Genomic DNA, 12,837 nt, shown 5'->3' with positions numbered 1-12,837 from the left:
ACGATCTCAGATCTTTGCATGAATGAAGCTACTATTACTTAAAAGGAGTGGTGTGGTGGTGGTGGTGTATTTAATTACAGCAAAGCATACTAGGGCTATCTGCCTAAGGGGAGGGATGCCTTCGTGGAGGACTTTCTAAGAGAAACTGGCTCGTATACACGTTACACATGGGGAAAACCACGAAAACACCCATGCAGCCAGCCCGCTCGCGGGATTCGAACTTCGGTTAGGTTAGGCTAGGTTAGGTTAGGTTATTTAATTACGGCAAAGCTTCGAGGGCTATCTGCCTAAGAGGAGGGATGCCTTCGTGGAGAACTTTCTAAGGGAAACTGGCTCGTATACACGTTACACATGGGGAAAACCATGAAAACACTCATGCAGCCAGCCCGTTCGCGGGATTCGAACCTCGGACCGAACTACCAGTGTTCAGCGACTTTAACGCTCGGCCGCTGGTGGGCTACTTAAAAAGGAGAGAGAGATGTTCAAAGTATGCGATGATTTTAGCAATGAACTAAAAGATAGTTTCCTAAAGTAAAAAACAATATTTCTCTAAGATTCTGCATCAAGATAAGTTATAACATAATCTTTCAGAATATTCGTTCTAAAACGATGTTCTTTCTTCTAAAAAGACGACGTCTTTGGTCTTAATTGCGCTTTTGCAGCTTTTAATTCTTTCATTTATCAAATCCAATAAACTACATTTTCCTTATTTTTATTCTGAAATTTTATTTATAGAGGTTTTTTTTTCTTTTTAGTTCCAATAATGCCTAAAACATAGATATTGATTAACCTAAGACAGGGCTTAATTTTAAAAAGTACAAGTACCGGAGCCCTGTGGAAGACCGTCAGGAAAAAGCAACAAGCGTAAATAAATAAATAAAATAACTATTAAAATCTTTTATTAATTAAAAAATTAAATTTTTAATGAGTATCAAATTAATAATTATTTTTTAATTTATATTAATAATTAGTATTTATTAATGAGTATTTAATTGATAATTATTAGTCCAAAGGGGCTTTGTCCCTGGGGGGGTTGTTTTCGTTTTGTGATTTTGCGTCGAATCATTCTGAATGTCCGTTTCACTTTTCAAACTGTTGCCACCGAATATTATCGCCTTGTATTATATTTGAAGAAATTAAATAACGAAGAATCTGCCTAAATGTATGTATGGTTCTCGCATTGTGAAATCAACCGTACATAGAGACATCCAATTTTGAATGACGTAATCCTCCTGGAAGATATATATATATCCGAATATCCGAATCCATATATCCAAATATGGGCATCTGGAAGATCAAATTTGAAATTTGTTTTATCACCGATTTCATATTTTGTAAAAATTTAACGAATTTCTGATTAACAAACTCAAGGATTTCAAAACGAGCATGGCAACATTGTATTCCCCTCCCCAAAATTATCTCCAGCGCGCGAGACTGTGTATCGGAAATTCTAAAGAAATACGCATTTTAAAATTATTTTACAATATTGTTTGTGAACTGAATTTTACGGTTTAACTGCGAAGAACATGATATTTAATAAATAAAGGTGGCACACACAATGTTAAAAAAAACTCCCTTTTGGACGTAATTTAAAATCTGAAACCTTTCAGATTTTCTTTTTTTTATTTAACTAACTCAGAATTAATTTATTATAATTTATTATAATAAGTAAAGATTTAAATAAATAAAATGTAAAGAGATAAAATAAAATAACCGATTTTTTATATAATTTTATTAATAGAATAAAAGTTTCTAGAAATAATTGTTCAGTTACATAAAAAAGTGCCAGAGGCTTCTTATTTAGTGCTCCGGCTAGAATTAGAATATGTCCCAAAGAAGTACCGGAGCCGGACTCCGGTAAGCTCCGGCGCAATTTAAGCTCTGACTGTGTGAGATGTGAAAATAACAGCTAATATTGTAGCAGAATTACAAATGAAAGGAAACTAAAGATTTCGACAGGAGCCTAAACGAAGACTAAGTTATCCACAAAGAAACTGACCGGCTCTTCTTAATGACTCATGGTGACATCTCCTGAGGAACTGTAGGAGGGGAACTGTACTCTCCGATTTCCCGGGAACAGGAAGAATTTTGAAAAATGCGGAAAGCGGAATCGCGGAAACAGAACTAATTCTTGATTTGATGCGGTGACTCCAGACTTTGACTCGATTTTATACCCAACTATTGCGAAGAGCAACGTTGCCGGTTCACGAGTTCAAGAACATGAGATAATTCTGGACATGGAAGCGATCTGAGAAGAGAAAACTGAGTAAAGGAGAAGGAGAGAAATACCAAAAAGGAGCAAGATAGTAGACTCTCTAGATAATTATTCGGTTTGACGCAACAAATACAGCAGTGAATGATATTCATTTAGGTCTGGTTTGGGCAATATCGCTTCATTAGTGTATTCAACAAGATTTCGACATTAGTCCGAATTAGTTAGTTAGTGGCAACAGGAATATTATTTTCACAGTTAAGGAGTAACTTGGAATACGATGAAGGAATTAGTTCAAGTGAAGATGATTTCGATTTTTCGTTGAATGAAGAACGAATTTACGTCTATGTATATGTTACCGATAAAGTATGAAAAGCCGGCATTGTCTATGATGCCGGACGTTTTTAAGCAAAATAGGAAAAGTCGGCATTGTCTATGATGCCTGATGTTTTTAAGCAAAGTATGAAAAGCCGGGATTGTCTATGATGCCGGACTTTTTTAAGCAAAGTATGAAAAGCCGGCATTGTCTATGATGCCGATGTTTTTAAGCAAAGTATGAAAACCCGGGATTGTCTAAGATGCCGGACGTTTTTAAGCAAAGTATGGAAAGCCGGCATAGTCTATGATGCCGGACGTTTTTAAGCAAAGTATGAAAAGCCGGCATTGTTTATGATGCCGGACGTTTTAAAGCAAAGCATGAAAAGCAGGCATTGTCTATGATGCCGGACGTTTTTAAGCAAAGTATGAAAAGCCGGCATTGTCTATGATGCCGGCCGTTTTTAAGCAAAGCTGGGATAGTCTATGATGCCGGACGTTTTTACGCAAAGTATGAAAAGCCGACACTGTCTATGAAGCCGGACGTTTTTAATCAAAGTATGAAATATGAGAATTATTTACATATTTTCACTAGACATTCTATATAATAACTAGGCATTCTATAGAATGACAAATGCTGTTTATTCAAAGTATGAAAAAAAAAAGGTTATGATTATTATTTAAAAGGCGTTCATTCCTCAAATATACAAATGTTATTTTGAAAAAATAATGAAAGAATTCCGTTAAAAAACTATTATTCTAAATATGTGAAAAAACAGTAAGATGATCTTCATACAATAAAATAAATTTGTAATCTGGCTGTGACTGGGAATAGGCAAGATCTACCTGACAACGGAAATTACATTAAAAAAAATCATAAGTTTCACAACAAATGCACCTTTTTAATACCTTTCTGTTTCTTCTGGCAAGACTTACAAAGGTACAGTTCAATAGTTTTTGTATTTGGTTGAAAGTTCTTTCAACATTCTGTCACGTCGTGCGTGTGCAGTACTCACATGAGTTTTCATGAAGTACGGGAAATAACGTCTGTCACGTAATACTGTATAGTACTCACACTTTCTTTAACAGGATAAATGAATGTACTTTTGTTTTCTACGAACATCACATCCTAACGATTCAAAGGCCAGTAGTCCAGTGTTTTCCTTATTAGTCATTTTGGCATTTTTACATCATTTATTAACTGCTGATAAGTACTTTCGTTTCTTCGAAATGAATCGGAAAATATATTTCATATTTTAATCGGTTCCATCTACAGAATAATGATAAATGCTTAATATGTGACAAGTTTGGGGACGCCAGGCACTTCGTCGATGAATGTACGCTTACCCGGAGTGTAAGAGAGAAATATAGAGAGAATTTTAAGGAAGATTTTAAAAGAAACTATTGAAATTTGAAAGATTTTGAAAAGACAATAATCAAAATTATAAATACGAACAAAGATAATTGGAATTCGTCACTGAGATTCAGATTTTGGACTTTTTGTTTTTTTCTTATATTTGTTTTTTTCAGGCCAGTCCCATTTTTTGATCATACGGCCCGCTTGTGCCAGCTAGGAGGATCGAAACTGTGCCCTTCTAATAATAATAATAATAATAAATATAAAACTCTGAAAGGTTTCAGATTTTAAATTAGTCCAAAGGGCGTTTTTTTAACGTTTTGCGTGTTACCTTTATTTATTAAATATCATGTTCTTCGCACTTAAACCATAAAATTCAGTTCAATAGCAATATCGCAAAATAATTTTAAAATGAGCTCACCTTTAAATACGAGAAACATACATACATACATTGATGCAGATTCTTCATTATTTAATTTCTTTATATATAATAATACAGGGTGATGATATTCCGTGGCAACAATTTGAAAAGTGAAACAATGCTTGTAGTGAATCAACGCAAAATGCCCAAAACGAAATTAATAGTCCTTCTGGGCAAACTGCTCCTTTGAACTAATAATTGTTTTTCTGCCAAACCAGGAAACAAAAACTTCTGACACATCAGGTTAATACGTATACGTATGACGTCATGATTTAAATTTAATGTAATATAACAGGTAATATAACAACTTTTTCTCAATATCAATAAAAGAATGAACGTGGCAATAATATACCGTGTCAATTATCTTATTCTTAAACTCACATTTTTTTTACTAACAAACTCTCTCGAAACTCAACTACCCGCGTTTCAGGGGAGATGATGCCACAAACAAGTAACAAACACACAGACGAGCGTAGATTCTAATAGTTTTGTTCGCAAAGGAAATGAAACGTTGTTACGATGGCAACTTGAGAACTTTACATATTTATCTTATTGGCTCATACTTAATCAACGTAGTTATCTTTATCTTATCTGCGATGTTCTTTAATACCAAGACAAGCTACTTTCACGGAAATGATAACAGTGAAAGTTCATTAGCTCTCTTTGAAAACTAAAGAAGTCTTTAAACGTTATAAGGGGTGAGAGACAGACAATTAAAGAGAAGTAAAGCCATTTCAATGAATGTAATAAAATCGAGAAGACTAATTTTGTAAAATAAGAAAAAGTTCAGGAAGAAAATTCCAGCATTTTTAATGTAAGCCAAATTTTAATGATATTTGCAGGGACTCAGTTTAGACCAGGTCTCATTTTGGAAACATTTTAAAACGCGCACGAAAACAAATTAGCAAATTATTTTTGTTACTTAGCTGCCCATGCCATTATTCCTGATATGGCATGGGATTCCTGATCCCATGCCATTATTCCTGTCCATTAATTTTGCAAAGAGAATTTAAAATTTTCGATGAATTTTGTAAAGAGAATTGAAAATTTTCGATGAATTTTGTAAAGAGAATTTAAAATTGTCCATGAATTTTGTAAAGAGAATTTAAAATTGTCGATGAATTTTATTAAGAGAATTTAAAATTGTCGATGAGTTTTGTAAAGAGAATTATTTAATCTCTTGTTCCTATTCTACTATATGATAGAATATACTTCTCTTTTCAGAGGGTGTTTAGGCATATATGGCATTTTCACCCTCCTCTGCGCATGCATGCCTTTGTGGTGTAATTGGAAGCTTAATTACCCGACGCGTATTCTAGAGGTTCAGGTTTTAGTGCTGGCGAGGACACTGCACATTTTTCATGTCTCCTATTACAAAAAAAAACAAATGTCTCTACAGTGGCGCTCGAACTCAAAGGTGGTGGATGATAATTCGTCACCACCAGTATTTGGCGATTGGGTCCCCTCATCCTCAGTCATCCTTTAGGTTGGGGGAGTATATAAGATATTTTTCCCCTCCTTTCTGCTTGCATTCGTATAATTGGAAGTATACTCGACGCGTATTCGACAGCTCCAGGGTTTGAGTCCCGGTGAAGTCATTGCACGTTTTTCACGTCTCTTGCTCCCCCCCTCCCCAAAAAAAGAACCTTATGACTCTACACATATTTTTAGAACGATTTCGAGGTCGTTTAATTAATATATAAAATGTTGGATATAGCCTTTTTTTCTGGACTGCAAGTCTGCACCGTGATTTCCATGATAGGAAGGCCTTTCGGTAAAATTTCCAGGGGCATTGACTTCCATTCCTCTTTTACTACATTGCAAAGGTTATTCAAACAAAGAGACACAGAACTCTTAAGAGAATCAGGATGCAATTAGCATATCTACCATGAGGATGCAATTAGCATACACCATATGGTGTCTTTGACCATTGAATAAAAACTGTAGATAGGTTTTATAATTGAAGTTTAAATTCTTTGTTTGGGATTTCAGACACAGACAGCTCTATTCAACGTGGATGATTTGTTAGAAATTTGGAAATTTTCGCTATTCAAGTAAAGAGGAAGCAACGGATTTTATTTGCTTTGGGCTGTACAACTGATTCGTCTTTTTGCAATGAAAGTTTGATGCTTATCGGTTTGTTTTGGGTAAGTATAAATGCTCTCTAAATTCTATCCTCCGAATAGGGGTTTTGAATGCTTTAGTTGTTTTGTAAGACATAAGATATTTTTTACAAATGTTATTAAATTTTTGGCATCGACCATCCACACCTTGCGAGAAATGGCTATGTTCCCAATGCACATTAGATAAGACACGTCCGTGACCAAATTACCTACCTTTGTAATAGCCTCCAGAAGAAAAACACATTCTTTGAAGAAAAACATATTCTTTGACCAAACTTTCCGCATTGTGTTTCTCTGCCAAAAATTCATCTGCATGGCACAAGCAGTAAACGTAAAGCTTCTGGCACTGTAGATATGGTGAGTCACCCAGACGGCATAGTGGTTAGGGAAGCCTACACCCGTACTGAAGACGGGTGAGTTAAAGCAAAACAATAACACAGCAGATAAGAGGAAGATTACACCAAAAATACAAAATGAATGCAGTCAAACCAACCGATATCTGCCAGAAATACAATTTATCCAAACCTACAGCTGGGTATCATATGAAAAAAAATTAAAACTATAATTTCTACTCGTGGGAAAAAGTAGAAACGAGGGAAAAAAAGAGCACAGACATAAACATTAAAGAAGCATTTCTGAAAAGGATCGTCATTCAACGAAGCCGCAATCCGTCAATTACCTGAACAAATGCTTCAAAGAAACGCAAACGAATGAATCAGACACTTTGGACAGACTGGAAGGGGGGGGGGGGAAATATATCAGAAAGCTTTCAGACTTTACATTACGGCCAAACGGGCGTTTTCTTAACGTTTAATGCGTTACCTTTTATTAATAAATATCATATTCTAAGCACTTAAACCATCAACTTCAATTCAACAGCAATTTCGCAAAATAATTTTAAATTGAGCATATCTTTAGAATTTCCGATCTCGCGCGCTGGAGATTTTTTTTTTTTTTTTTTTTTACAGTGTTGCCATGGCTCACTTTGAAATAGTTGAGTTTGCTAATCAAAAATTCGTTGAATTGTTACAAAATGTGAAATCGATAATAAAACAAATTTCAGATTCGAAATTAGGGCTTCTATATGCCCATATTCCGTGGAAGATTACGTTATTCAGATTTGGACGGCTCTAGGTACCGTTGTTTTATCACAGTGCGAGACACAGACATACATACATTTATGCAGATTCTTCGTTATTTTTTTTTAATGTAACACAGGGCGATAGTATTTGGTGGCAACAATTTGAAAAGTGAAACGGGTATTTAAAGTTTTCAACGCGAAATTCCAAAACAAAATTAATAGCCGTTCGGGCTAAAAAAGAAAAAACCAACGAATTTAAAAACTGTGCAATGAATAACACTGCAATTAAATCTTAATATGATTTTTGATGAGACTTATTATTCACGACTTTTGTTAGATGTGACAATGCAAATCAATTTTGATACTTTTTTGTGAGATCTTATCCGATCAGATAGAGAGAAACAAATTTCCGTTACTCGAAGTTCGTTATGGCGGCGATGTTACACAAGTATTCCAACGGGGATATAACACTTTGGGCTTACGAACGGCCTTCAGAAACGAATTACCTTCGTAAACCAAACTTTCACTGAACATTTTTGAATAAATTTACTACGATATGGTCATCGATATATAGGAATCAAATTAGGCTTCCATGTTTTTCTTGTTGACAAACGTTCTAAAACCTTATCTTTGACTTCGAGCCAAAATCGATATGTCAAGGTACAACATGCCAAGGCACTTCGCTTTCTAAAACTTTTATCGTGTTACAAACTTGAACACGATGCCACTAATCAAAATATAATTAAGAAAATTAAAAACACTCAACTACAAAAGTATTAAAAAGAAACATACCGACATGCAGTTCTTCTCGATGTTGTTCTCGATCATCTATAAAAAGAAGAAAAGGAAATTTAATAATAATCAACTAACTCCAATTTATCGCAAAAATTAAACAAAAATATATCATTATTATTCCAAACATCAGATTTTATTACAAGTAATTAAATATTTAAAACATACGTTAAGTCAATTCGGAAAAGTACGTATTCTAAACAATCAGTTTTATTTATTTATTTATTTATTTTTATTGATTCGATATCGCAAATGCATTTAAAACTTCATAAAATTATCGTATTTACAACACTGTAAAGCATTATTTTTAGAACATCTAATACCCCACAATTCGCTTGTTCATCAGAAACAAATAATCAGCCATTAATTTTAAGATGTACCTACAAATAAATACTGCGCAACATTTATCCTTTATTCATTTATTTATCATCAGTTACATATTTATTATCAATCAGTGATTCAGAAAACCATGACGTTATCATCAAAGGAGTCATTTTCCCATTGGCAACAGTTTCCATTTCCCCGTCAAGTTGGCAAAAATGTATCCAACTAACAGCCTATGCTCAATTTGCATCCACTCATCTTAGCACGTTGACAAGGCAAAAAAATTTCCTTAGTTTCAAGTTTCCTAGTCCAAAGTTCTTTGACAAAGGCGGGAAACGTAAAGAATTTATCTTCCACGCATCGCGCTCATTATCAGTTTACAAAATGTTGCCATTTGACAAAACGTAAAATATATAATTCATCTTTCGAATTCAGCCATTTTGTAACTGCTTAACAATTTCAATGATTTACTAGCGGGGGGCAAAACCGTATTTTAAGAATTAAAATCCTATTTTTTAACAATATATCGAATTGATATATATCAAAATACATTAATGTTAATAATAAAAATAAAAGACAGGAGTTACATACCTACTAATGAATTTTTTTCAATGAATTGACATTTAATTGTATCGAATTCTAAAATAACGTTTTACGAAAAATGCTAGCAGTGATATCAAATGTACTGCTAATGGGGTTTCATTTAAATTTACAGTAAAGAACTTTAATCAGTTTTGAAATACATATCCGCTAATAAATTTTTAAATTTATTAGCCTAGACTCGAAACGCAATTTTGCGAAGTTCACTGTAAATGCATTGCTTCACTTTTCATTAGCCTGTTGCCATTCGGACAAGTGTAAGCTATTAATTCTTATTTAATCTGTCCACTACCGATCAACAATATAGTATATATGTAAGTATATAGTAAGCAATATAGTATGCAGTTCTTAAAAATATTATATTTTTATTTTTTAGTCTGAATTATTTAAATAAACAAAACACAATCAAAACTAATAAAACCGTAAAGTTTTCAGATTTTACATTACGCTGAGAGGGGCGTGATTTAACTTTTGTCTCTTACCTTTATTTGTTAAATATCACATTCTTCGCACTACAACCATAAAATTCAATTCAACAGCAATATTGAAAAATAATTTTAAAATGAACATACTTTAGAATTTCCGATACGCAGTCTCGCGCGTTGGAGATAAAAAAAAATTTTTTTTTTAATTTTTTATTTAAATTTTTATTTATTTATTTATTTTTCGTACAGTACTGCCATTCCTCGCTTTGAAATCGTTGAGTTAGTTAATCAAAAATTCTTTAACGTCTGACAACAAATTCCAAATTAATGAGAAACAGATAATAAAACAAATTCCAAATTAGGTTTTCTAATGCTACTTAATTGCTAAAGATTTTCTAACTTCTTTCCTCTTCTAAATCAATATTTTTATTGAAGCTTAACGAAACGTACGCTGATTCTCTCTTAAAATGTTTCTTTGTACCGCGTGTAAATCATGATCTTTTATTAGAATAATGTAAAACAGTACAATGCCGAAAAAGATATAATTAATTTTTGGATTTCTTCATACTATGATTAAAATTCCTTAATGGTGGAAAATTCATATTTCACTACATCTAATGGAACTGTGTCGTATAAAATGTTTCATTAAAAGTAGTAATCAACAAATAGGATTATTTTGAAAAAATAAAACCTAAGTACTCAAGCACACATTTAATTTTCCTTCCGCTTTCTATATCAACAAACAAAATAGGTAACCATATGCCATGTGGAACCCCTTTTTAATTATATAATATTCCATCCCTTTTGTAACAAATCTTTAAACTTGATAAGTCATTAACAGACGATTATCTACGCACGTAGAAACTTCAGTGTTAAAATTATGAAAAAATTACCTTTGAAATATGATAAAGTGCACGCGTTCCAGCGACAGACGACAGGAAACAGGTGCGCGCGAGAAATGGCAAAAGGAACTATGGGTACAGTTACAATTTCCAGCGTAAGCAGCTGATACATTTAAAAAACTAAAAAGATAAGACCTTGTTCTTCGACGACATAAAGCGCACCCATGCTTCATTTATCAGCATTTAAATCATTCCGGCAGTGATCTCAATTTTTTTTTTTTTTATGTCACGTGCGTAGAGGGCTTGCAATTTTCTTTCATTATCACGTGCGTGGAATATTTCGTTTGTTGTGATATTTAATGATAAAAAATGCTCGTCATCACAATATACAGGCGATAATTTTTTATGTGATTTCTTAAGAGACTGTAGAATTTTCAAATTTAATTGCGAGGAGGGCACTATTCCAAATCAAGTTATTTCGAATAAATTTTTTCAAAAAAGTTTCAGTGAAAAATGGGGAAAAAAAAAAAAAAAAAAAAAACCGTCTTTTCTCGCCCGACAGACAACTGGAAACTAAAGATAAAAGAAATTTCAGTAAAGTGTATTTTAAATAAAGCATTGACTAACATCGAGTATTATATTTATTTACATCATGGGAGAAAACAGATAAGATAGATTTAACAAAAGAAATACCACAGGAATTTTTGTTTTCATTAAAGTTAAATTGGAAACTGATTTTAAATAAATATATTTAAAAAGGAATTTTTTTCAACTATCACAACATTCTTGTTTGTGTGCGAATAAAAGTCAAATCGCGAGGATGTCTTTAAAAGTATATTGAAAACACGAATATAATTTTAACAGAAGATACAAACAGGTTAATTTTTTTAAATTCCTATCATTAGCTCACATTCTTCCTATATCTTGTTCAAATATTCAATTATTAATATATTTTATATATATATATATACTCTTATGCCGGGCTGTCACTGTAAAGCACGCGACGTTGCCGGCTCTATGGTGGTGATGTATTTAATTATGGCAAAGCACACGAGGGCTATCTGCCTAAAGGGAGGGATGCCTTTCGTGGAGGACTTTCTAAGGGAAACTGGCTCGTATACACGTTACACATGGGGAAAACCACGAAAACGCCCATGCAGCCAGCCCGTTCGCGGGATTCGAACCTCAGACCGAACTACCAGTGTTCAGCGTCTTTACCGCTCGGCCGCTGGTGGGCCTGCCGGCTCTATGACTAAGTATCCCAATAGGGCACAAGACGTTGAACAGTCTGGACGGGCTGTGAGGAAGCGTCGGAAATGGGAAAAGGGAAGTAACCAGCTTCACAAAAAGAAAGAAAACCAAGAAAGCCGCGCGCATGGAGAGGCTGAAGACGAGTGGGTGTCTGGTAGTGTTGTATCATGATAATAAAATACTTTTTATTCATCCACTCAAGTTCAAATACATTTTTTTAAACTTGCAGTGTGACACTTGATGTTAATACAGTTTTTTCACATATTAAAATCAATTAAAGATTTACAAATAATGGCCGTTTATTAGGAATTCTGAGGTGCTGTAAAAATTAATTTTATAACAACTTCTAAATGCATGGCTGTGATAAATGGGATAGTAATACGATCTGTGATAAATGGGATAGTAATACTCGTATCTAACAAAAATAAGTGGCAACAGTAAGACAGAGTTCTAAAGATTTTTAAACTTTATGGAATTAAAGAATTGTAGTTTTACAGAGTTGGATGAAGTGGATGTAATGTCCTATTATGTAGCCTAAACAAAAAAATCTGATGTGTACACCACATGACTACCTTGTACGGAATATTAAATTATATGCGCTTTTTTCTTGCATTTCATTTAAACTATAGGCATCGTCCAGATGCCTATGTTCGGGTGGAGGAATACATTATTCAAAATTTGAAGTCTCTAGATACTGTCGTTTTTGTCACAGTGCGAGAAACATACATGTATTCATGCAGACTCTTCATTATTTAATACAAGGCGATAATATTTGGTAACAACAATTTGCAAGGAAATACGGACATTTAAAGTAAAACAGCGCAAAATGCCGCTTCGAAACTAACAGCCTTTCTAGGCTACCTCCCCTTTGGGTTAATAAATTAAATTAACAGTAAATAAAAAATAAATTAAAAAATAATCACTATAAAATACAAGCAAAATTAATTATTACGGTTAAATACAATTTTAATATTAGAATTAAATGTATAAAAATTTTTAAGGAGTCAAAAGTCTTTATCACTATGATGTACTACGAAATATAATTGAAATAAAATTCCTTTATAGAAATTGTGCTATAATACTCATCTATAATT

At 33.3% G+C, this 12,837-nt stretch overlaps 1 protein-coding gene across 7 annotated transcripts in view; it reads right to left on the bottom strand.

Annotated features, from left to right (window-relative positions):
* The window catches only part of Lrrk (Leucine-rich repeat kinase), a 331,346-nt gene that overhangs the window by 95,417 nt on the left and 223,092 nt on the right, over nucleotides 1-12,837 (bottom strand). For 6 of the 7 annotated variants that reach the window (XM_085827294.1, XM_085827295.1, XM_085827296.1 and 3 more), the window contains one exon: nucleotides 8,302-8,337. In XM_085827294.1, the coding sequence (XP_085683420.1) occupies nucleotides 8,302-8,337 (36 nt within the window). Of the gene's footprint in view, nucleotides 1-8,301; nucleotides 8,338-10,543; nucleotides 10,680-12,837 lie in introns of those variants that run through there. The other variant, XM_085827298.1, reaches the window with a different exon arrangement.

Source organism: Stegodyphus dumicola, chromosome 11, assembly GCF_044657685.1.
Source record: "Stegodyphus dumicola isolate Sdum_Otavi_A_Nest chromosome 11, ASM4465768v1".
NCBI lineage: Eukaryota > Metazoa > Arthropoda > Arachnida > Araneae > Eresidae > Stegodyphus > Stegodyphus dumicola.
This window is presented reverse-complemented; position numbering and strand designations above follow the sequence as displayed.